This window comes from Styela clava, chromosome 2 (assembly GCF_964204865.1).
Source record: "Styela clava chromosome 2, kaStyClav1.hap1.2, whole genome shotgun sequence".
Lineage (NCBI taxonomy): Eukaryota > Metazoa > Chordata > Ascidiacea > Stolidobranchia > Styelidae > Styela > Styela clava.
In genome coordinates this window covers 21,875,946-21,902,575 of record NC_135251.1, presented here as the reverse complement: position 1 = coordinate 21,902,575, position 26,630 = coordinate 21,875,946, and the positions used below count along the sequence as shown (strand labels likewise).

Below are 26,630 nucleotides of genomic sequence, written 5' to 3'. Positions count from 1 at the left end.
TTTTATAGCATAATAGACATTTATTGAAACCTTCACCTCAACTTAGATTTAAAATACTATACAATATAATCTTCAGTAAAATTAGAAATAACAAAGCAGCAGCAAAAACGCTTGTTAAAATTACCCTCATCACTCAAAGATGAGACATTTAGCAGAAAGTAATAATTGCAAATGTTCTGGTCCAATCATATTTAGTTTCAGCTGCTGTAAGAGAAACTGAACAATACATACACAGACAACAGCTGATTGAAAAAGTGCAACAAAAACTTGTGTATCTATAAAATATGATGGATTTCCAGGAATACATTTGCAACAAAGTTAGCTCATATTAAGGCAAGTACTAACAAAAAGAATAAAAATAATCTAGCTACAAATCGTTCACAATACCATGGGAAAATACCAGATTGTCCAAAGCAAAAAAATAAAGTATGGTCCATTTGCTAAAGTATTGCACTTGTGGGTTTGGTCAGTAAGTTCATGGGAAAGCAAGTTCATTAGAATTTCACCATAACTAGAGTTCAAGCATTTGAGGCCTTGATAAGGAGATTTTGCGTCGACAACACACACACAGGATATTCTGAATAAATTTTTAATATTACCACTACCATAAAGACTACGAATTCTTCTGACAGACATAAAAAATAAGCAATGATATAAACACTACCTTGTCATGTTATTGTTAAGGGAAATTGGTAAATAAAATGATATGTCAGTTTACAGTGATATGTTAATTTTTACCAATAATGATAGGGAAAATAATATTTGGATGATAACTTTTCAGACCCCCACCATAATAACAGCTTAAGATTGTTCATATTGAAACCTTCATTAAATTTTCCACAAATCTTAATCTAATAGACTGTTAAAGCGGTATCAGGAGACAGGTGTATATGGTTCAAACCATCACATTCTACAGCAACGCCAAATATTTCTTTATACAACTTGTCCAATGAATTTTATTAGTTTTCAAATATTATAAAAAAACATTCGAAAAATTTATTCAAGTTGAGCTTTTCTTATTGATGAAACGCAGTAAAGTCATGATTGCAAAGCAGCATTTTGCATATATTATTATTTCTGACCACTTATGTCAATTAGAATGTTAGATTTCATAATATTAAATTATTTTGATATAAATTCCACCCCAACCCAAATACAGCCAATTTTAAATACGGCTTGATCACCCACGGAATACGAACCAATGCAGCAGCTTCCCCACCAAACATAGCATGTAGTATAATCATTCATAAATACGTTTCTGTTAAATATCTGACATATCACAAATATGATGTCCCTGCACTAAAGAATATTTGCTTCAATAACTCTTCTTGACAAATTGCAATAAGAAACTATCATAATTCATCCTGATATTTTAAAGATTTATTTTCCACATCATTTGTAACAGCTTCAGTTAGCATTTGTCTGAACAGCTCCAAATTATTTATACTGTTGGACAATCTGAAAAAAATAATAAAAAAATGAGTATGAACATTGTTAAATTGTACAATTTAACAATAGCTTTGGATAGTAAAAAACAGATTTTGATAATCTTATTGGCATATCAATTCAAAACCTATGAGAAATGCACTTTCTATTTCATGGAAAGAGATAATACTATCTCGTAACAGCATCCTTGTGGCAACTGACACATACATACCAAAAGTAGCAAATAAACAAGGAGAAAGGACTTGCAGTTCAACACACAATACCACCTAAAACCCCCTTGTATCATCGCAAAATGTTGGGTGAAAACTCATCACTTCATCCAGGGTGTAAGAAATTGGGTAGGCAATGCCAAACCGCAACAATTCCTTTCCTCTCTAAACTATAGCTTCTTACCTAGCAGCAGTGGCAGCTACAAAGGGCATGCGTTGTATGAAAAATATAAATTCTCATATCAATGCAATGTTAATTTATATAAATAAAACATCAACAGCACTAACTGTTCGCAGTGTTTGATTCTTTGCTTTTCTATTCATAATGAATTACATAAAATTTTATATATCCTATTACATTTTCCAAATATTCCACATCAACAATAAATTCAGTCACTAATTCTGTCATTTTGTATTTGCTGAACCAAATAAAATCATCTTGCACTTTAGTTTCTATTTTGATTACATTTAAACTCTAGCTCACTTGGTTTTCAAGTTGCCCAACTCCCGAAGTAAATCATATTTTTATATTATGTATTCGATAATAAGCTGAATTTCACCTTTATAAATCTCTTATCCAAACTTTGTTCAAATGCCTTAACTGCAATCTCTCAAACTAGTAAATAGTAAGTACGGTAGTCGGTAATAGCAATTTTTTCTACCAGTATGTTGTCTGCATGATAAGTCATCCCAAATAAGATGCTACAACTATTAAATATCAGAGTACTACTCACCAAGCATTTTTCTGAATACTTCAAGACTGTGTATACTACTTGATATCCTGTTTATAAAAAGTTTACTAACATGTATGAATAAGTGAAACCCAACAGTAACATGGCAATACTATTACAACTGAACTAAACTTAACATTTGTAAAATAATATGGCTTTCTAAATTTCTCGCTCATTACTATTCTTGTTCTTTATCAACCACTACAATATTGAGACAAAAGTCTTCAATGAAGATCTCAATTACTATCCTACAAATCAAAACTACCGCAACTATTGTACTGGAGTTTACACTGTATAGCCTATTTCTACTCCGAATATAACGCAGCAGTCCTAAACTGCTGTTATACTTGTTAGGGGTGCATGTTGCACATCTGTGTCAACTAAACTAAACTGAAGGGTACTGAAGAGAAAAGTTTAATAAAACGGACCTAGTACTGAATGAATTATTCAGAGCAGCAACTGCTCAGACTGCAAAAAAAAATTTCTGCTACTATACCACGTATCATAAAACCATAAACAGGTGGTATTACTCACTAATTTGACAGGCATAATGTACAATGTTTCAAGTTTTTCGATGCCCATGATTTTAAATACCCAGCAATTTACTGGCACATAGTATTCAACCATAATTTTATAAGGTTCTTGGCTTTGCGTCAGAGAAGTGCATTCTTTATCTCTAAATCAGTTTACCAAGCAATGTCATTTGAAATTTTTATATTTTTCAGAGAAAATAAATTTTTATACGTTTTATACTATTATCAAAAGATGGAGATAATTTTGCTCTCCTACCTTGCAAATGCATTAACAAGAGATACAATTTCTTGTCTTCTTAAATGAAATTTATCCAATTTATCATATGATGTAAAAAGAATTTTCAAAGCAGTTCCCAATCCTTGAGTCTAAACAATATAAAATGTAATAGGTTTTATTTAGAATTATGTCAAAAATTTAATATCAGATATACAGAAAAATTCCATTAGCCTTTTGCAACAATATACGGTAAATAATTTTAAAGGTAGTATAACAAAACTATATAGTAGTTTTTATCATACGAGACCATTACCAATACACTCAGATAGCAAGCCACCTTCAGAAGGTGAAGTAAAGCTTGAGGCAGCATCCAAAACTGAATTTCACTAATCACAATAGTTAGCTATAGCAAATATAATTGAGTTTTAAGTTACAGGGATTCTCTTTGAAGTAGGGTACCAAAAAATGGATATATAAAAGTATTCTGTTCGATACATATAAATTTGATTTTAATTATTTTGGATAGTTATTTCAATTTCATAAAAATCAATACTAACATTTTAACAGGGATCTAAAGAGAACGCAAATGTCCAAGTACAATGAATATGTTAAAATTACATTTATCTGAAAACCTTTTTATGGCAATAATTAGAGTATAATTAGGCATTTAACTGGAAAAATACCCTTATCATCTGAATACCAAAAGCAGACGATACTGAAAAACATTTTTTATAAGGCAAATAGTACAATACACCATTTTAACAATTTATATAGTATATACAATTACTTCCTAACAGGGCGTCTTTTTAACTGTAATACATTATGTTTCAACATATTGTACTAATCATTATTTTTACACACCATTGATCTGTCATTTCCCATAAAATCTTTACCTGCAATTTGCCCCAAAGTCTACATTTTTCGCAAGTAACACAATCTATAATGCGAGTGATGTTCCGAAATCTTTCTCGAAATTCCCTTTTCAAACCTTTGGAATTTTTATCTTGAAAAAGTATACCTTCATCAAAATGCATAGGAAATTCCCTAAAAACAAAAATTACGGTATAACAATATGTAATATATAGCTGAAACGGACAGTAGACTATTCATTATTATTACAGAAAGAAGTTTATTTTTACCTAAAATAACTACAAGAAAAGTTTATACCCAAATATTCAAGAAAATATATGACCGAATAAATTTAAACCGTAAAAATGAAAAACAATAATAACGAATTGTGAAGGAGGTGTAAACCCTCAGGAGAGAATTATTGAAAAAGGTTCGCAACCACATGTACAGTTAAGCCAATATTATGATATAAAATAATAATATATTTATTCTACCATAATTTTTTCAACTGTCAAAACTACAAATTACAAAATTAAACCACCCCACAAACTCTCATAAAAAATGATTATTTCTAATAATAAAAGAAGATATTCAAATTCAATACAAGATCTACTTACTTTGTTAATTGTAGTAAATCAATCAACATTCTCTTAGTGACAACATCACTGGTTGGATTTCCAGTGAATAAGAAAATATTATCTTTTGTAAAATATGATGCAACCTTTTAAAATATACAAAATTGAAAATAATAAATTTGAAGTGAATTAAAGAATCCTGGTGCATATGGATCCAACAGAACAAAAGCATGTAGATAGAAACAAGTAGTTTGGTCCCACAGAAACACAATCAATAGAAAAATGTAAACATATACCAATGTGTATGCGTTCTAGTAGATATAGTAGTGATATTTTGGTTATTCCATTGACACGTTATGATACTATTATGACAGTGCTTGCTTGTCATGTCAGAAAAAAAATACACTGTTTAGTCATGCTGGAAACTTAGCAGTTATGTCATTAAAAAATTCCACATATTTGATACTTTGAAACAATATTCCCGAGTCCTGACTATGCATTTATTCAATGTCAATTACCGCAGACTACATAGAAGTGCATTCCATACATAAATGATATAAAAGATTTGAGTTAGCCTTAGCATATGATGGACCAGACAAGAATTCAAGCATGATCATAGTTTGAATGCAGCAGCTATAAAATACAATGCAAAAAATTGCCTTGAGGCAAATCTATAAGCTCTTGCCGGAAAAGCAGGTCAATTATATAAATCAGCATTTTGCAAAAGAATGAAATAGCCTTGTTTGATCATATTATATTTCATAAAATTCTCCACATACTTTGCTATTTACATTGTAGCCATACTTTTTTGACTAAATGCATATATTTACCTTTGAAAGAGCTCTGAGCTCCAGTAAGTATATAAAATAAAGGTTTTTTAATCTCAATGTTCCTTCTCCATTTGTTTTTTCAGGATCAAACCTTCTTTGAAATTCGTCAAGATTTGGACCCCAGTACTCTTGATCCCAACCATCTTTGAAATATATAAAATAAAAATCAGTAATACAAAAATAGGAAATTTATTGAAAAAATTTGGTGTCAATTCATGTAGAAGGGGCTACATTATAAAACTCCCTTAGTGCTATATTTGTACAATATAAAAGTTGCATACACACATAAACAATATCCACTATACATAAAATGCATATACCTTTGAATTGGTAATTTGCACAAAGATGAATATTGATACTGGAGTGCAGGCCAGATACCACTCTGTAAAACACTCTTTTCTCCAGACACATTCCTAAAAATCAATAAGCAGACAAAAAATGAGAAACGAATTTAAGTGTCAACTCAACTGTCAACAAACAATCTTGTTTCGCAAAGAAAATGTGATATGCCACATAAGTTCTGAAAATTAGCATATTGTAAATGGGGCCCATGATGTATGTCTACTCTATAGGAATAAAGGAATAACCTATGCCTACATTTCAATATTTTTAAATATAATGATTTTCAGTAGATCAAATTACCAGTTTGAAGCAAATGTTTACAATGTCACATTGTCAGTACAGATAATAACTCAAATATAAGATCCAGGTAAAATTTCATTTCATACCTAAATAAAATTTCATAAAAAATCTTGAAATTTGAGATTTTAGTAAATGTAGCATGTCCCTTTATGCCTGTACTTATATGCTCATATAGGAAACGCCAGCAAATACAGTAAAATATTAGGACTTGTATGTTGTATTTGAAAAAGCTTCATTTAATCAAAAGTTTATTTTAAATACGATAAACCACCAACTATTTCCCATTACCTTGCAAACTTGCACTTGATGATAGCGTATGGAAAAATGATGATCTACTACCTCCATCCTCTAAACACCAAAGACAAAAAACATTGCACTAACGAGCAACTAAAAATGCTAATTACACAATAACAAAACACATTTTATCAATGATAATACAACTAAAAATCTAACACTAATTTACACATATAAAAGTAAGTTTCAAAAGAAGATAGTGTTTCACCTGAAATCAGTTAAAAAGGCAGTTTCAAATGGCATATTAAGTGGATATGTGGATCATAGACGAAATAATTCCATCTACTATTTTAAACACCAAAATAATGTGCAAATTTTCAGAAATAGCACTATTTGGATTTCAAACATTCACTCAGCACTTTTGAGGCAAATGAATTAGGCCGGTCAATGAGCTAAGATATACTTCTGAAAGTCTTGGCCATAAATTTATTAAGTATTAAAAAAATCGAATCCTACTAGTGTAAACATTAGTTATTCATAAGAGATAATAAAATGTTGAGAATAGGAAATGACGACCACAACATTATCATAAATTTTTCACTGATTTTAATTTTGAAGGAAATGATATAAATAACCATATATGTATTGCTTTATCGCAATTGAAAAACATTCAATCACTCGTATTTTGATTAGTATAATATCATTTCCTGAAGTTGTTACAAATTAAGAAAATATTACTCAATAGTAGAGAGGTAGAGAGCTTACTGATACACTTTTACCGACATACTATATAGAAATTTGTTCGCACATTATAGATACCAAACAAACATGGTCTATTAGCCTATAGTTCGATAACAAAATGATGGTTTCAAAAATCCACGATTGTGGTTGATCTTAGCTTGATAACAAACCAATATAGGAAGGCAGACGGAACTATATCTCAATGAATCTTTGATTAAAAAGTTTATTTTTTGTCCGAATAATACAAAATAACTATTGAATTTAACATATTGGTAACAATACCATCTACTTTTATCACCAACTAAGATATTCATTTAGAATATACTTTGAATAACCAGCTATTCAAGTTTTCCTACCAACTACTACTCAAATACTTACCCTTTTTAGTAGCAAATGCTTTCAAAATAGGATTTGATTGTTTTTTTGTCATCGAATCTGACCTAGAAGAACAGAATGTACAAATAAAACATTTGACAAATATGTGGTGATTATACTCAATGCAATAACATTTATTACAGCCAGTCTCGTGGTAATGAGGAATCCACTCAAGTACTCTCATGTTGCGACAGGTTAACTATAACAACACTCGGACATAATATAGTTAGGTCATAACAAAAGCTTGTCAAAAGAAAATCACCCAACATTATTATAAAATGGGAAACTTTGCAAGAGTCAAATAAAAATTGTCATCTTCTGTTAGGAATAGAAACCAAAAAACATAAGTTTCTTAATTACGGTACTTCTACGAAAATGAAGAAAATTTATTTATTATATGAACTTCTGTTTGTGTATGATTGTCCCCATATATATAATTACATGATAAAAATGTAATTTGGAAAAGAAAATTAAACATCTGTTCCACACTTCGTAATAATGAAAACATTTATTATATTACCAATACCAGTTACCACAAATATAATTAAAATATTTTCTTTGCATTCGATTGACAAAGCTAAACAATCGAACAGTTACAAGTCTCCTTCCTTTTTATGAAAAAAAAAAATAAAAGGTTATCTGTCTATTGTCCATCTCTCAACAGCAAAGCACATTTGGTTTTTTGTTAAATGATATAGACCAGGAAAGTGATGATATAGAATTTGTAAAGCATTATCTGAGGGCCATGTACGAATTGCAGAAAATTGAAATAGTACATTAAAAAAACGAAACAAAAAGTAACCCATGGCAAGTGGCAAACTGAAGTGAAAATGAGAATTTTATATAAGGCTCAACTATACTTCCACTTTTGTTTGGCGACTATCGCTCTTTAAATTGAGAACTGCATGGTATCTACAAACAATATGGATTTTGATTACAATCTGTATTTGTCATTACAACTATAATACATACGGGAAACAATTTTCTTCATATATTGCTTTCCAAATCCTCCATGCTAGAGGTCCCTTATACCCAGTGTATCGTTCTGGATTGTTTAATAAATCGATGTAATTCAAATCAATTGAAGTTTCATCTGAGAACAAAATTTAAAGCAAATTGTTAGTAACAGCAAATAAATTGACATATTTTATAGCATTTTACACAAAGACTAAAATCTTTCCAATTTGGTACATATTCCATCCAATTTATGGCGCTACAATAGCATGAGGTATACTGCCATATACCGCCTACCCAAATGCAGTCAGAGGTCTGGCCAGGGTTATAAACTCATTAAAAATGGAAAATGCAGAGTTAAACCTCACACTATAGTATTAGATTGTGGTAGTTCTCACGTTATAGTGTTGCGGGCATGTGGCTTCAGTTCTCACATCTGACCATATAAGGACATTGTGCCCAAATCGGAGTTGTTTCACACACAACACATGCAATTCTACTTACCATCCAAATCACAAAAATTTTGTTCTTCATCATCATGTTTGTCCCATTTATCCAGAGAGTCAAGAGTTATATTGCTGTAATGCACATTAATAAACATACATCAAAGTACGGCCAAGAATTATATAAATTTACCAAAATAAACGAAGCAAGGCAAAAATCAGGCAAATTATTGAGGTTGTTAGGGAATATGGAAACAAAACACAAATACCAGATAAATTTTCAGTGTTGGCGATTCTGGAGATATGGCTATATTTTTTGTTTTAATAATTATCAGCTAAATTTTTTTCCCCTGGGATTTTAGAATTAGATAGTAACCTTTTACGTAAGATTACTCGAAGTGAGAAGCTCTCAGCTAAAAGAAGAAAATTGTAATGATATGACCTACTGAAACAATTTGATTTTAGCCCATTCATCCCCCCGTTTTTTATGTCCATTTTGTATAGTTATTATCACAATTTTTCCCTTGTCAACCATAGACCTTAACGATCACTTGTGGCTTTTTAGAACCTAATGCGACCTAATTCCAAAAAATTTGTAAAAAAAACAATTTCGCGTCTAGTAGAGGGTTAATAAGTAGGTATTATAGTTTTTCCCATTCAAATTTTTTTCAATAACCTTTTTTTCAATATTCTTTATTAGTCCGGCTACGAGTCACTAGATTTAGTAGAACAATATGTCAAAATTTTCATTAAATTTTGGCTATATATTTCAAAGAGCCAGTTCGGAAACTAGCATTCCTAGTTGATACTAGGCATTTAGGGATGTCAGTAACTGTCAGTCATTTCCTGTTAAGTAGTTTAGAAATTATTAAATACATGACATAGAATTGAACAGCCAAGGAAATGAACAACACATTTTGGACTAATGACGCAATTTTACTTGGTAAATAAAGAAGTACGTATTAGGCAAACACTACTTTGACGCAACGTGTCTTTAACCACGCTCAGACATATGGATTCATATTCATTCATATTGTGATATTGATAAATAAATTACAATAATATTGAAATATTATCAATTGAGGACAATTTTTAATTTGAGAAAGCAGTGGGTATGAAGGTCAACCAATATATTATCATTTCCTCTGCAATGAAAAATAATTTTGGACTATCAACGGGGTAACATTTTGCAAAATATGCACCATAATTACTAAATTCTTTTTATTATTTGTGTATTAATAAAGCAGGGGTTCTTAAACTTTTGGTGTCATGAAGCCCCTGAAGAGGTTGACTGATATTTACGGACAATATATTTATACTCATTATTTATATTCAGATATACCTAAATATGTACAAAGAACTTTTATTAAAGTAAACATAACCAGATCAATATTATGATAACAAAGTTGAACCAAAATTGCTCAACCTAGATGAGTTAGGTGATATTGATAAAAGATATATGCACCAGATCAGTCAACTTTTTTTTTCCAACAAACTCCAATTTTTTTTTAAAAATAAATTTTGTAGAATCTCGCGACCCAAAGACATGCTCAAATACTAAACGGCATGCAGTACTTTTACAGCCAGAAACCTAATGACTAATATAAAACATTCATTTTTACATTACATTCCCCTAGAAATTACCCCAAAGTAAGAAGGTAGCACTTGTTCGCCATCAGCGAGTTTATGAAATGGTGTGGCTTTACTTAGCAAAATGAATGCTGTCAAGTTTTTACCATATGATACTTCCCACATATACAATCACTATTGAGCGACACTTCGATACCAAATATAAAATAAAATAACCAATAAAATTTACTAGTAGATCAAAGTTAGTATTTTGTAGGTTCTGTTGAAAAAAAAAAACCGACCCAAGAAAATTTGCAGTAACACTAGGTTGTACTATAATTCTATTTCTATGTTTGAAAAATCACTTGAATTAAATTAAATATTATGAACTAAATGTCATCAAAAACTTAATAAAATTAACCTGAGAGTGCTGTTCAAATGTCCTAATGATTCTGATTTTTCACAATCTTTAATATTCTCTGAAAATTTGTTGAAGTTTCCCGGTCTCAATCCAATAGGTAAATCATTCTGTGAGTATAAATATTGGATATAAATAAAATATTTCTGATCTATTTTTATTATCATAACTAGGTATACCATATAGATATTTCATGTGATAAAGACAGAAACTGTAGCCCCAATTAATGTGTGTTTATGGTCCAATACCAGAAAAAAAACATTTCAAATTAACATTGTTGTTGTCATAGTCAAGTGCTTTGGATTCGTCTCAATGAGGAATGGCTTAGTAAGGGACTGTTCGAAAAGTAAATTCAACTGAAGCCAATGTATTGCACTTAATACCAGGGACAGGCAGGCATAAACCCAAATTTTCATACACCTTTGTTTGAAATTCTCTTTTAAAACCAATGATACACAGAATGCCATCTAATCATGCCATTCCCATATGAATAAAAGTTCTATCCCTCATGAATAATTAAACAGAATATACATTTAATGATAGTGTTAAAAACTAATCTACCTACTTATTTAAGCAGCACATAACTAAGAAAGGTTTATCTATCATATTTTATAGGATGATTATAAAAACAGGACCCGGCCATTCAAAACCTATTCAAAAGAGGACATAACTTTTGTGCAAAGAGTCCTAGATTACTCAAAACTTTTTGGTTCAGTCTTACACGTTCAAATGTTGAATAATTTTTCATGATTTTCTAATGAATAATGAAGAAATTTGTGGGTTGCTTTTAAGTCATCTTGTAATAAACTCAGTCTTAGCCAACAATTCAATACGTTAAATAGTCTTCATTTGCATAACAACATATTTGGTGATATACTTACTTCATCACATACTTTTACCCCGCAACTCTCCGATCCACACAATCCTCTATCACCATCCCATAAAAAACATTCTTTAAATAAATTGGCCTGAAATCGAAAGAAATAAGCGGATTAGACTCTGAAGTTCTACAGTTAGGTATATCTAGGTTTGAATTGATATGTGCTATTCATCCATTTATTCAAACAATTCATCATGAAATTTCACAAGAAATCCTGAGATTTTCAGAAACTTTGAAGATCTTTGGGAGGGAAATTTTTATTTTCAATGGAATGTATTCTGCAACCAGAAGTAGTGAACGCCTCATATTGTACTGTTATAAACTCAATAACTCATTTAGTTTTTCATTAACTTGTGGGCTATTAACAATAACAGGTATCTCCCTAATATAAAAGCCTACATTGTAATGTATAACTTTTACATAAGGAGTTACTATATTTTGAAAGAATCGGAATCTTCCAAATTTGGCATTGACTACATAATTTATTGCATCCGGTGTGAGTTGGTGGACATGGGATTTCAAATTGAGATTTTTAGAAACCTAATCTAGTCCAATGTTTTAATCATCACCCTTACTGAGCTGTGTAACATTATAAGAAATTAATTTCAAGTACTAGACAAAAATTCATTAAGTTAAGTATTATGAACTCCATATAAATCCAAATAATTACCTTATAATAACGAAAGAAATCACGCTCGATAAGTTTGGATACTAAAGGATAAACTTTTTCATTGTTGAATGATTCCAATGTTTCTATATCACAAAAACAATCATCGACCATTCCAGATAACTGTGAAAATAACATTGAAAATCAGAAAAAAAATTATGAAATAATGTATATTGAACAAGAATATATATATGGATTCATTATATCATTTCAGGATTTTTTAAATTATGCATAAAAAACCCTGAAGTATTCTTTGGGAATATTCAAATGCATGACTACTCAGTAACTAAACATAAACCTAATTTTAATAATATTCTATAATAAACACTCATGAATAACCTGACATTGGAAAAACTCATACACATTAGATTCTAATAAAAAATAGATTCTATTTTGCAAAATATGAACAATGGTAACGGTAACCAGACGAGAGGCTGTGGTTCACCATATGGTTAAGCCATCTTATTACTTTCCTCTTCCCCGGGATAAATATTTAAATCCTATCCTATAGTAAGGTCTGCTGTCACCACCGAGGTTAGGGTTAGAAATAAAATATATCCATTAGAGATGGAGAAAACAGCGGTGAACCTCACACTATAGTATTGACTTTAGGTAGATCTCACGATATAGCGCGGTAAACAATGCGATATAACACTGAAAAAACTTCGATCAATTTATAATATTAAGGTAGCCTATACAATACAAGCAGACAAATCCAAATCTCATTTGAAAAATATGGTTTATAATAATCAAACAACCTAAATTAAATTAATTTGACAAAAGTTATATTGTTACCTGACAAAAACATTTTTCATTTTTTCCCGTTGAAACTGGTGGAGGAAAGAAATATAACGAACAAAGGAATGTTATTTGCAGCAAAAAAATCTTCCAAACCATAGTCTCAAATCTTGTAGTCTCTTATCGCACTTCACAAAGTCTGTAAACTTGTTACAATCAAGTGTGAAATAATCCCATTCAACTACCAATGGTAATGGAGAGTTTTATGTTTAAATTCTGTTATTTAGATCTGAAAATGTACATTCTGACATTATTTCAGACCTGTTTCATTTGCTTGCCATAACATTAAACCTGACTTAAGAACCTACATTCAAGCCTCAATAGAATAACAACAGATTCAGCCTTATTGTTATAACATTAATAACCAGTCGGTCGGAATTTTCCTACTTCTGTACTTACAATATCTAAAAAAAACATTAAAAATGTGCAGCCTAACGTTTCAAAGGATAAAATTTGTATATTGTGAAATTCAATACAAACATCAAAAATTGACTGCACAGGCATTCGTGGCAATATAGGCCTACTGATATAATATCGCAACAGCTACAATTCCCATCAGTTAGAAACGCCGCAAACAACTGAAACTATATAATCTGAACTGAAATTACAGGTTTGCATCGTCTTATAAACACAAAGTCACGCATTGCCCATACATGATCGTTTATAAACAAAGCAATAACGCTAACACAGCTTACGCCTGGACGAATATAAAAGAAATACGATAAAAGTTGAGTGTTGTTCACCACTGACATCGTGTGGCATTCGGATCGCATGATTGAACCGGTATCTGGGATACAAAGTAAACAAATTTAGCGTTGTTTTGGGCGGTTTATTCGGATAGTGTTCCTTTGTTTTCTCTGTAAACTACGAGCAATCTGATTGAAATTTTGTTGCTGTTACATTTGCAGAACAGTATAGAAAATACAACTTCTATATGGAGTCTTTAAAATCAACTAAAAAACCAAAGGATCCGTTTCAAACAGAACTCTCAGCGGCTGTAAAGAAACATCGAGGTTTTAATCCCCATGTTGAATACACTTCTGAATCTGAAGATGATTATGATGACGACGAATATGATGATGACTTTGAAGAAGGTGACAATTTTTTTGCTGTTTTTATTTTTCTAGATCAAATATAACGCAGTCATCCGATTTCTTGCTTATTAAAATTAAAAGAAATAGAGTTGAATAGGATTTTTTAACGAAAATTTTCACATAATACAGTAATATGTTCACAAGTTTTGATTAAAAATAATCTGTAAATAATTTGCGATTACGCTACCAAATATGGGAAGTCATTGGATCAAAAATATGTTTTATAACATCTAATGTTTGAATAGTAAAAATGAAGTACTAAAAACTATAAATTTCAGAACAAAAATAAATTTTCAATATATATATAATAATCAAATTCAGTACTAAAAGTGTCAATGTGTTACTTTTCTCTAATCTGGTTTTTCTCTCTCAAACCCTTAATCATGTCTATAATTACATTTTGTTGTCCTTTAATTTCACAAATATGAATAGGCCTAGATAGGTATGTAGGGCTCACATGGTTTACAGGTAGACATCCTGTAATCATTCACAGTCACAATGCAACTGGTCTTTCTCCCCCAAACCCTTGATCATTCATGTCTATAATAATAATTTATTATTTTTTAATTTCACAAAGATGAATAGATAGGTAGCCTATGTAGGGCGTACATGGTTTACAGATAAGAATCATGTAATCATTCACTAGTTACAATGCAACAATTCTATATTAAGGTTTTATATTTGTAATTTATTTTACAGAAGTTTCCACCCATCATAGTAGCTTGAAACTCAGTCCCAAATATTCCCACAAATCCAAACAAGATGATGATTGGGAATTACCATCTTACTTGAAAGATGATGATGATGACGATGGTTATGGAGATGGAGGATCAATGTTTTTGAAACAATCAACATTAAAGAAACAAAACAAACCTCTATTTGATCCCCTGGGGTATGATATTATTTTATGAATTTATTTTACGGTGGATTTAAAACAGATAAATATAAATTGAAGAGATGAATTGGACACACGTCAAGTTACTCGCATATTTTATTCTTAAATTTTTATAAATTTTTTGGTTTTGATGAATCGTTTATCTATAAAAATAGAATTTATAATCATTTACAGTGTACAGTTTTGATTAATTATAACAATATTCAGTTATTGAAATATTCGAATTATCTTGTTCTAACAATATAGCTAAACAAACATGCTGTAATCAGTTCATCTGTATTTTTGATGATGCATAATTTATGTCTTTCAACGTCTAATCAATTTCTGGACCAGGTGCTGTAATTTTGTTTCTTGAATAATAAAATTGACATCCTAATTAAAAATGCATATAAATAGACTTATTTTAAACTTGAACAGTTGATATAGACAGATTTATTTGAAATACTTTTGCATCACATAGGGATTTTAATGAAACCCAAATAATGTTTTAGTAAATGTATGTTACATTTCAATTTGAATTTTTTCAACCAGGGATATATTATTATTAAAGAATTATTTGTTCAGTCTATGCATTTGATTTGTACACTGAAATTTAAAAAAAACAATTGATTGCTGATTTTATTAATGGTCTGTAGTTTGACTGTATGGTCTAATGCAGGATTTCCCAAACATTTTTGGCTGCAGACCCCCATTTGTGAATCTTAGTATTAGCGGACCCCCATCCCATACCATATCAATTTCTGGGCCTAACCTACGAAGAAGGATAAAGTTTCATTCACAACGTCAACGACATTAATGTGATGGATGAAGTTGCTTTTCACTGCACAATTTATCAATTTTCGGAGCAATTTGTGACGAGCAAACTCGTCGTTCCGACTCTACGGCAAGTCTGGTAAAAGAAAGCTGAAAATGCTGCCTCGCACATAAAGGTTGTTGCAAAAGGCAATGAAATTTTAATTGCCTTTTCTGACAGCAATGGATATTCGCTGACAAAAACGCTCAGCAAAAAAACTGCAATGGCTTTTTGAAATCAATCATTAAAGATCGATCCTTTTCATATCGCCGCGGACCCCCTGTGCAGTCATCACGGACCGCAGTTCGGGGAAACCCCGGTCTAATGTAATATCAATAAATTTAAATTATATTTGCAGTTTATGTCAATATTCTACTTACTATCCAGTCATTAGTACTGATCAATATTATTTACAATCAGTAGATTTTTGACCACCCAGAGGTTTTGTTCATCAATCAATACTGCTTGTTATTACATAATTTTATTTAAATTTTAGTTTGAACAAGGATTCGTCGATGCCTAATAGTGGAATGATATCGGAAGATAGTGAATCAACAAATAATGACTATGCTGATGACCCAATTCTTGCATTATTGAGTAAGTTACGTTGCACCAATGCACTTTCTAATATTATATAATTAACCCAATAAACCCTATTAACCCAATATAACCAATTGCTAAATTATTTATTTTATTAACATTTACTCAACTTGCAGATCCCAAACCTAAGAAAGAAAAACAGCCAAAACCAGCAAAAAGACATGGTAAAAATAAAGAATCAGATCAAAGTTTTCTGCCAACTGCTGGTCCAAAAAGAAGTTTATCTCCTCAACAAAGTGGGATGGATTTGAGCGGTAAAAACTTTGGTAGCAGTATTGGATATCAGCAAAAAAGAATGAAAAGTCCAGTCGCTGACTTATCTTCTCCAAAAGGAAGAAAATCTCCTTCAAGGGGTAAACAGCGTAAACCAATAATTAATGATTATGTAATATCTTTAACCTGTAAAAATAGCCTTGCGAGTATTCTGTTTTTTTTTTCATTTGAACAACCCTTTTTGATTTAGCAAGAACTTTTCTTTTGATGTAAATGAATATTTAGAGGACTCCATCAATGTTTTTGCTAAATAAATTAACCAACTGGAGCAGAGATTAACCAAAAAATTCGCAACTGCAAGACTTTGTGGTATTGTTTGCTTTGCATGTGTTTGTGCATTAGAGATACAATCTACAGAGTGTGATGACTCGTTGTTTTTAACAATTTAAATTGAAATATACCATTTATTCGCATCGCAATGATGTATATAAAAATAATTCTTTAAAAAATTCTTAAAAAGCTATCGTTATTTCAAAAAAGTATTTCATTCAGAAAATCAGTACTCAAATTTTAAGTAGTTATTGAAGCAGTATTCTTTTCACTATCATTCACCATACTTTTATTGCAATTAAACTAAATTGTTGTGGGTACTCACTCTACCTTCACAACCATCGTAGTAGTACTCATGTATCACAATAAACCATACATTGTATGAAGTAATTTCCAATTCGCTTTTTAAATTTTGGCAGAGAAAGTTATTAGCCCGAATAGATCAGCTGAGTTGAAACGTTCATTAGAGATGCAAGATCAAAGAAGTGGTTTAATAGATAAACGCCCTGGATCACGACCAAAAACTCCTCAATCACCAATGCTATCTGGGAAACATAGTCCTGAATTAAAAGGAATTATAACTACAATGAAATCTTCTGACTCTCAAATCAGGTATAAGTACTCACTAGTTTAGTGGTTTTCAAGTCTTTATTTGTGTATTTTGGTAGGAATAAAATAAAACAAATCCCATTTCAAAGAAAAAAAAGCAATGATAGAAAATTATTTTCTGTACAGTAAAATTAGTATATTGGTTTCTAAAGATTGTTTATTTTTTATACTGAGAATAAAAATCATGTTTCATGAAATTTATACTGTTCAATTTGGAATGCTTGTTACTTAGTACCATCAATTAATGTTTATGTACTACATCCCTTAGCATCCATATATTCCATCTATTTTTTTGATAACTTGAGTTATAATCCCATAACCTACTGAAAAATTTCTGACTCTATCTCACAAAATTTACAACTTTATGGTGTTTAAATTCCAGAGTTTCAAACTAAAATGTGTGCAGCAAGTTCAGTTCAGGAATTCACTAAGAATGTGCTCTGAATTTCAGTCATATTATATGTTTTCTATTTTTAGTCTTGGTGAATCAAAGAAAAAGAAAGGTAGTGACAAATCTGAATCGTTTGTCGACTTCTTACTTGATCCTTCACAACCAAAACCTGCTCCAAGAAAGAAAGGAAGCAGAACAACTTCTGAAGGTTCTCAACCAAGTCAATCATTATCACCAAAAACAATTAAAAAGGAAAACAAAGAAAGGAAAAAATCGCCAGGTTTGTAGCTGCATTTGAATCTGTTTTATTTATCCATGTTGGCGGTGAAGGCCAAACTTGGGCGTGACGACCTATCTGTTAAAAGGATTAGACTTAACTGTGTTAGCATCTTAAGTTTCACATCTTGAGTTCACCCAGGATATATTGGATTAGGTAGGCAAAGCCGATCGCGACATATTTCAGTACTTACAAAAACATTATCTGCTACATATTAGTAGCAGCTTGTACCAGACTAAAGACATGTTTGGATAGAGTGGTAAACTGTATCTGTCGAGTGGTTTTTAGAAAAAAACATTTGTGTCTATTGGCTTCAGCAACAAATAATTGCAGTATATATAATATGAATTATTTATATAGGTATATCTAATTTTTATGAAAAACAAGATACACATGTATTTGAATGAACATGAAAAATTTGATATTTACAGATCGATTGGGATCTCCAGATGTTTTAAAAAAGCAAAGAACACTTTCTGGTGAACGTGAACGAAGTAAATCTCCAAAACACAGATCTTTATCACCTGGTACTGACAAGAGAACTCTTTCATCAATGCCCCTGCCTTCCTTACAACCAATGGCAAAACCTTTGTCAACTCGGACAATAAATCAAAATCAGGGTTTCCAACTACAAGGAGATATTTTACCTGAACCTGTTCCAAAGGTTTCTAGAGCTGGTATGCTAATTTGTGAATTGTTAAGAGTAATTAGTGCAAATTTGTACAGTGGACTTTAAAACTGAAAAATTTCACTTTCACCAGATTATTTTCGTCAACATTATTGAAATCATTGATAATATTGAAATATAATAATATAATAATTATAATCATTTTTTATTTATGATCCCCCTGATGTACAGAAGTTCATAACATTGAATCTTTTTTAAAAATGTATGATACACCTAACAGCTATAAATACAGTGATTTATCTTTGAACTTGTTTAAACATAATTACTTTGAGCTTCAAATCAGGTTATTCACTTGTTGAAATCTGTAGTTGTTTTTCCACTGAAGGCTCACTTTATCTGTGCAAATCACTAATATTCTCTTTTATGAAGTTGTGCTGCCACATTTTTACTGGTAACCTATTATTGCTTGTTACTCCTCTATTGGGAAAGTTTTTTCCCATATCCTTGCAAACATAATAAAGTTAAAGGTAATTTGCGGTATGTGCGAGAGATTTGGGGTTTTCCATATGATTAAACTGTCTTATTAGCTTTCCTCTCCCTCTCAATGAATTTGGAATCTAATCCTATATGCTGATAAGTATTTTAATATATTTCCCAGAAAAAGAAAAGTCACATTCAGATGCTGATGATCTATTAGCATTATTTAATCAGGCAATAAAAGATGAACCAGTGGATTTTCATGCTCATGCAAGAGAGAAAGAAAAAGTCAAGTTAGTAGAATTTGGAACTTTATTATACATTTTATATGTCTCTCATCTTGAACAAGGCTCTTTCCAAGCATCTACTCATAGATAATGACCTACTAAATTTTAAAAAAACTGGGACCTTTCCTATTTGGCATTGCACACCCAATTTATTACACCCTGATTGATGTGATAGGCTTGGGATTCGAACTGGAGATTTCTATTCTATAGGTTTTATTTGTATTACGAAAGTTTGTTCAACATTTGATGTTTCATCTGCTTGCACAGACTCAACAGCATTTACACTATTTGTCTAGCATTTGCTATTGAGCCTGTTTTAATCCTTATTATTAGATCTCCACTTGATGACATAGTGCAGAAAACAGCAGAACAAAAAATGCATGAAGTTCCTCGACAACGTTCCTCTCGACTATTGATTGATAATGTTATTGACAATGTAGCCCAACATAACGACGGCTCATTATCTGATCATGTAAGATAAGTTTTTTTTATTCATTCACACGTCATACTGGTGGTTATACCTACATCAACTCATTCACCATTGACTACACATAAAAACTGTGTTTTCATTTGTCATTCAATCTTTAACTCATCATTAGCAAATAACACTTCGGCTTTGTTGACCATTTGAACAGCTCATAATGAGTTTTTACTTATTACAAAAATGATAAATGAATCAAAAATGTTCGTATTACTACATGCAAATACGAAGTCAAGTCAAGCCAGGGATCATTCGATTTGTTATTTCAAAGACTCAAGTCCAAAAATCCCAAGGCGGAATCGAGTCTCTCCGGCAGTCAGACATGCATGACAAGTCTTTTCGCTGGAATGAGTGAAGTCTTTAAAAAACGTGACTCAAGTCGATTTAGAGTATAGTGATTTACTTATTTGTTTTATTACTAATTTTCTTTCGTCTTTTATTATTAATCTTTTCTCATTTTCAATGTAGATAATTCACTTTAAAAATACACTAATATATTTTTCAAATTTAGAGCTCAATGTCAGGGAAAGATGATCACGAGCACAAAACACCAAGAAAAAGATCTGGTAGAAAATCTTACCGAACTCCTCCTGCTAACTACCAAGGACTAGGATCTCTCACCATGCTAAAAGAACTAAAAAAGAAAGATGAAAAAAAAGATAAAGATGACTTGAGTCAATCAGTCACTTCTGAAGATATAAGAAAGAAAATTTATTTGGTAATATTTTGTTCTATATTTCTATAAACTTTTGTATATACATTCATTCTCTACACCAGAGTTTCTCACACATTTTGTCCCGTGGGCCCCTATTTGTGAATCTTAGTTTTTACGACCCCCCATTCTATATCGAATTTCTGCCTAACCAATGAGGAAGGATAATGTTTCATTCACAACACACCAACAAAAATGACATTAATGTGATGGATGAGTTTGCTTTTCACTGTACAATTTACCAATTCTCGAAGCAATTTGTTACAAGCAAACTCGAAGGTCCGACTGCAAGATGGATATCATCCGCAACGCTCAACCAAATAGATGCAATGGCTTTTTGATTAAAATCAATCATTAAAGATTGATCAGCCTCCTTTCATATCGTTGCGGACCCCCTGTAAGGTCCCCAGTTTGGGAAAGCCTGCTCTACACTATTCGTGAGCGCTATGGTCTAGCAGTTAAGGCATTAGAGTTTATTGCGCTGGTATCGCATGTTGTGCATTTCATGTTCAAATCCCATAATCTTCCATTCTAACCAGAGTGGAGCAGTTGGGTAAAAGAGTTATTCTCGATTTCTTACCTCGTGAGATCTGGATCGCAATACCGACTAGTTTCATTTTGCTATTTTTTTTTCATATTACTCATGGGTCCCGAAAAAATTTCTGTGGAACCTTGGGTATCCATGGATCCCAATTGGGACCTAGTATATCATACAGTACATACTCTACATGAGAATTATTGATCACTATATAGTATTGATTCATTCATCTTTTTAATGGGTGAATCACACTTTCATTTGTTTTTATTCACTTTATGATACCTTTCAGGAATGGTTGGCAAAACGAGAGGAAGAAAAAAAGATAAAGAGAAAGCAAGAATTAAAAGAGAAAAAAGAACAGGAAAAGAAATTGAAAGATGAAAAAGAAGATAAAGTGAAGGAAAACATGATTGTCAGGAAAAAGTGGGAAGAAGTTAAAATTGTAAGTCAATTATTGAAAATGCTGTCAACAAATGAATTGAAAAGTTTTACTTGAGTAAAAAAAATGGTACTCCCCTAGTATGTGTAGGCTACCAGGTTAGGGTTAGTCCATAATTTTATTCCGATTTTCCTTATTTTAGTTCTATTACAAGTTGGGGACTGTCTGTGTTAGCCAAGTGAATATACCCCAGCCAAAAAATCTATAATATAATTCTGACTTCTGAATTATCATATAATTTTATTACGAACTTTATTGAGTTGTTCAAGCAAAAATATTGCTTAGTTTTACAGCCCCCAGTTGTTCATCTTTAAGTAAGGTCTTTTTATGAGAGTTTCGTAGTAATTTTCTTTCTGCATGTGTTTTTGATCTAAAAATTAATTCTAATTGGAGATAAATGCTGTAATAACTACTGACTTAGTTTACCATATTGATCTTGAATATTATGTTCATGCCAATGACCAAAGGTCAAACCTTGCTAAAACAATGATCACAGTAAGGTAGGATTTTCTTATGATATACCACGGCCACTCATACGGTTACCAGTCCATGTCGGTAAGGGAATAGTTAACTACTTATTTGTTTCGAATGCACAGACTTAATGGTGGAGGAAGCAGTAACTAACTAGTGGTTATGTGAACCACCTAACGACATTTCCAACAAGTATCTCTCACAAGATTTGAACGAACCTGCAAATCTGTTGCTTCTATTTTCAAATTTAATACCAGTTATTTTGTTTCATCATCAATTTCAGGAACAAGACAAAGAAAAAGCTAAAGAAAAAAGAAAACAAGAAAGAAATACAGAAAAAGAGAAAGAAGAGAAGGAAAAACAAAAAAGAAAAAGTGAGAAAGTGCGTAATCTTTCCTTTCATTAAAGATAATCTTTCAACTGCATCTGCATTAACTGTTTCTGTTAAACTTTTTCTAATTAGAATTTTAACACTGTTTTCTACAACTTCTCTTGGTTTGAGTTTATTCAAACAATTCTTGATACTGGTAAAAATCAGTTTTCTACTCAATTATTCATTGGTAAACATTCGCACATCAACAAACACATCCGTTTCTGTTCAATTTGAAAGTTGTAACTCATCTATTAAAGCTGGAAATTACATGAAAAAGTCTGCAAATTTGTGGCATGAATACTGGCTGTTAAAAATTTGTAATAAAAAGTTATTAATGGTAATTTTTCAGTGTTCATGATTCTGAATATTTAAATATACCGTATTTCTTCGCGTATAATACGCACTTTCATGGTCAAATTTAGTCTCACAAATAAGGGGGTGCGTAATATACATTGGTCTAGAAAATATCAATAAATATCAATTCTCATTTTATGCTTCAACTGACTGATAATTGTTACATTTATTAATCTTAAGTTCATAATTTTATGTGGCAAAGTCTGTTAGAATCAGATCATGCTTGATTCGGTAGAAGCATACCCAGTTCAACAACAATTTAATGTTGATAAAGGCAGCAGAAAAAATGGTGAAATAAAAGTGATAAAAACATGATGTACGGTACATCCGTTGACTACTGTCATGTCTGGTCTGTTTCTCTCGTTTTGCCGAACCGGCAAAACTTTACTGTAATAAATCACCATATGAGTGACCTACAGCTTCTCTTTGAAGTTCGGCGTCTGAAAACACGTTCTGATATCGACCCTTGTCAGCTTTTGAATGGGAGGGACAAATAACTTTACAAGATACTTTAATGTCGAATAACAATACATCATGATTGGCAGATGTTTCACAGGCAAATACATGAAACATATTACCATATGAATATAGCTAACAAAAGGCAAGCAGACAGAATGCCTGAAACGTCAGGGAAAAACACCTACAAGGCAAAAGAAGACGGAATTTTGATATGTGTATTATGCATGGAGTTTGAAAAATTCATGTTAAAAATGTACTAACCCCTGGGTGCGTAATATACATGGAGAAATACGGTATATATAGAGATTATTTCAATTTCTTGTACAACCTTTTTAATACTCCTTCACTAAATAGCACCGAATAAGGCAGCCAATGGGAGATGATGTATTTGTAATTACCATACTATTTCCAATTCAGCATGCCTGTGTTACACCCTGGGTGATGTAGGTTCATAAGATTGAAGAACAAGGTTTTTACTCTGCTGTGATAACATGGTTGTGTCCGCTGTCCAACTGGATGTGATTGTGATCAACTTCAATGGAAAAAATTGTTGCCGTAGAAATTTACTTCAACTTAATTATTCTCAGGATGCTGACAAAAGAAGGCAGCAATTGTTAGAAGAAGCAAAAATTAAGCATCGTGCAGAAATGAAAAAGAAGCATAATGAAGAAATGAAGATTGAGAACAATAAACAAAAGCAGAAAAAGGAAAATGAGAAAGCTGTTGAAAAATGGTGAGATTTTATTCGTCTCAGTGTAATTTAAAAACACAACTTAATATATTTTTAAATGATAATGATTTGTGTGTGTATGACAATTTTCAAATCCTGTTATCATTTGAAATTTCTTCTAATATCACCTACTTTTCACCTGAATGAGCTTTATGAGGACCACTATAAAAATAATAATTAATGAAATCTTTTCAAACAGAATTAAAAATTTTGTGGCAAACTAACACAAATATATTTTTGTAGCGTTTCGTCTGACCAAAGTAAGACTTCCTTAAATGACCCATTTCATCTACATCAGTCATATTTATTTCGACTAAAGCATCATGATGGTATATCACAAAGGTTCCAGAGAACAAAAAAAAATTGTCATAAATTGTTCTTTTCAAAAGCTTTAAAATTTGCATAGGTTGTAGCCCCCAATTTATTTTACCTGGTGCTAAAATCTTTCCTCATAAAAATATTCACTGATGAGATTTTGTTTTGTCACAAAACAGGATGGACCGAAGAAGTCAAAAATGGGTGGAAGATCGAAAGAAAGAACAAAAAGAAAAAAGTAAATTGCAGAAAAAAGATGAGAAGGATAAAAAGGAAGCTGCTGAAGAAGCTGAGGAACGATATAAAACGTAAAACTCGTATTAAATTTCAATTTTGTGTGATTAGTTCGTTAGATTCATGATCAAGATAAAATGATGATATTTATCCAACAACTTTTGAAACATTTTATGTCCTTCAATGTGATATGAAAAGCATGTATGTAAAGGACGTACATACCAATTTTGGATAGAATTCTAAGCCCCTAAAGAGAGAGGTATTGATTTGTTTCCGAATATTTCATTACATATAAGTACATGTTGTAGTGAGAATAAACAAACAAACAATAATCTTGAAATATAATCGTAAGGAGGCGGGCAAGACTTCAAGGGCGACCGACCTCTAAGGAAATTAAATTCCCCTGAATTCTAAGTCGTTATTCATCCGAGTCTCAAGTTGAGTCAGTTATTGAGTGAAGTCTCACTGGCAGTTAGTTGATGACGAGTCCTAGTAATTTCATATGGCCGACTCGAGTCACTTTGAGTCGTTAAATGGTGACTTGAGACTAACTCGAGTCGAGTTAATGAAACGTGGCTTCTCAACACTTGTCATATTTAAATTTCCAATATTTTCAGGTGGAGGGAACGTAAGGATAATCAACTGAAAGCCTCAATGAGAGAAAGTAGAATGAAAGAAAGAAGGGAAAGATATCACATAGAAGAAGATGAAGAAAATTTGCAACCACCGTGGAGTCCACCGAACAAAGTTATACCAAGGAGACGATGATGAAATGTGAATGATCGTGCAGCACATTACGCAGATTTATGATGGGGATATAATTTATGTTTTACCCACTGTGAGCCATCAAAGCATTCCAAAACAGAATTTTAAGAGACAAAAATATGGCTTTTTTAAATTCAAAGCATGAGGAACGATTTTCATATTTTCACACATCGTTGTGAATCAATTATTATTTTTATTTTTACAACAGTTTTAAATGTTTTTACCTGTATTATGAATTTACATATGAATAATGATGCATTCGCTGGTATTTGATCTGTTCTAGGGTACATTATCTACTATCCATTTTTTCTCAATATAACTAATTATTGCATCAATCAAAATCATTCAAAAAGTTTACACATTTGTCAGCATTGGTTGTGAAAGTTTGTTTGGTAATGCTGAGAGAGAGAGAAATGTCACATTTATTGTTAATTTCCCGAAGACTGATATATTTCTCTGATATAGAATGAAAAAGTTATTCTAATTGGGATTGAGATTCACCAAAATTCCAAAGAACATGTTTGCTGCTAACCCTATTTTCGATATTTTGCTGGAATCCTGAAATTCTTCACAAATGTAGGTATTGAAAGCAGAAAATTCACATATTCATATCTACTCGTTAAAACTTTGAATTTTTATCACGAGATTTCATATGAAAATTTATTACTACTGTACTTTATAATATACAATTTCCTATATTGTGTGGTGGGTGATTCATTCTTCATCAAACGGTTTGTGGGATTTTCCAGATAACAAATTAATATCAGATGTATTGTTTCAGGTTGGTTTTGGGCTCAGCACAATACAAATAAACCTTCATTTCCTGCCTGGGGATAGAAAAATGTCACTTTCGAGTCTTGAAACGATGTTGACTCAAATGACTGAGTGTCTAGACCTAGACTTTAGAGCAGGGTCGTCCAACCTTTTTGGCTGAACGGCCACATGAAATTCACTAATAATTGCGCGGGCCACTTAACATGGTAGTTATATTCTAGTTTTGCTACACTGACTACAGGTTAATGAAAAAACAAACAAAACCGTCACACCGAACTTT

At 31.5% G+C, this 26,630-nt stretch overlaps 2 protein-coding genes across 3 annotated transcripts; one reads left to right on the top strand and one right to left on the bottom strand.

The window, feature by feature from the left end:
* Window positions 1–13,361, bottom strand: LOC120335965 (ERO1-like protein beta). Of its 2 annotated transcripts, XM_039403576.2 has the most exons (14): window positions 13,109–13,361; window positions 12,317–12,436; window positions 11,648–11,734; window positions 10,770–10,876; window positions 8,841–8,914; window positions 8,355–8,475; window positions 7,386–7,447; window positions 6,321–6,380; window positions 5,711–5,803; window positions 5,391–5,533; window positions 4,603–4,706; window positions 4,030–4,180; window positions 3,176–3,285; window positions 1–1,458 (listed from the first exon to the last, which is right to left on the bottom strand). In XM_039403576.2, exons 1-14 carry the CDS (start codon window positions 13,208–13,210, stop codon window positions 1,353–1,355), a joined length of 1,440 nt encoding a protein of 479 aa, XP_039259510.2. In that variant the 5' UTR covers window positions 13,211–13,361; the 3' UTR covers window positions 1–1,352. The 2 variants fall into 2 exon arrangements, with proteins under 2 accessions (XP_039259510.2, XP_077965887.1); XM_078109761.1 differs by lacking the exon at window positions 6,321–6,380.
* A 550-nt stretch (window positions 13,362–13,911) lies between these two features.
* LOC120335373 (uncharacterized) lies at window positions 13,912–26,277 on the top strand. The gene is made up of 15 exons (XM_078109760.1): window positions 13,912–14,205; window positions 14,905–15,097; window positions 16,390–16,490; window positions 16,610–16,846; window positions 17,456–17,648; window positions 18,123–18,316; window positions 18,745–18,990; window positions 19,600–19,711; window positions 20,039–20,177; window positions 20,698–20,904; window positions 21,726–21,878; window positions 22,630–22,728; window positions 24,120–24,265; window positions 24,757–24,885; window positions 25,429–26,277. Exons 1-15 carry the CDS (start codon window positions 14,046–14,048, stop codon window positions 25,577–25,579), a joined length of 2,460 nt encoding a protein of 819 aa, XP_077965886.1. The 5' UTR covers window positions 13,912–14,045; the 3' UTR covers window positions 25,580–26,277.
* Window positions 26,278–26,630: the final 353 nt, after the last annotated feature.

Excerpts from the sequence above, each read along its gene's own strand:
- LOC120335965 (XM_039403576.2), bottom strand. The coding sequence starts at position 13,210 with ATGGTTTGGAAGATTTTTTTGCTGCAAATAACATTCCTTTGTTCGTTA. Across the intron at positions 7,448-8,354 it reads TATGAAGAAAATTGTTTCCC|GTCAGATTCGATGACAAAAA; the intron begins GTATGTATTATA and ends CTGTTCTTCTAG. Across the intron at positions 5,804-6,320 it reads ATCAAGTGCAAGTTTGCAAG|GAATGTGTCTGGAGAAAAGA; the intron begins GTAATGGGAAAT and ends ATTGATTTTTAG.
- LOC120335373 (XM_078109760.1), top strand. The coding sequence starts at position 14,046 with ATGGAGTCTTTAAAATCAACTAAAAAACCAAAGGATCCGTTTCAAACA. Across the intron at positions 16,847-17,455 it reads AAGAAAATCTCCTTCAAGGG|AGAAAGTTATTAGCCCGAAT; the intron begins GTAAACAGCGTA and ends AAATTTTGGCAG. Across the intron at positions 24,266-24,756 it reads GAGAAAGCTGTTGAAAAATG|GATGGACCGAAGAAGTCAAA; the intron begins GTGAGATTTTAT and ends GTCACAAAACAG.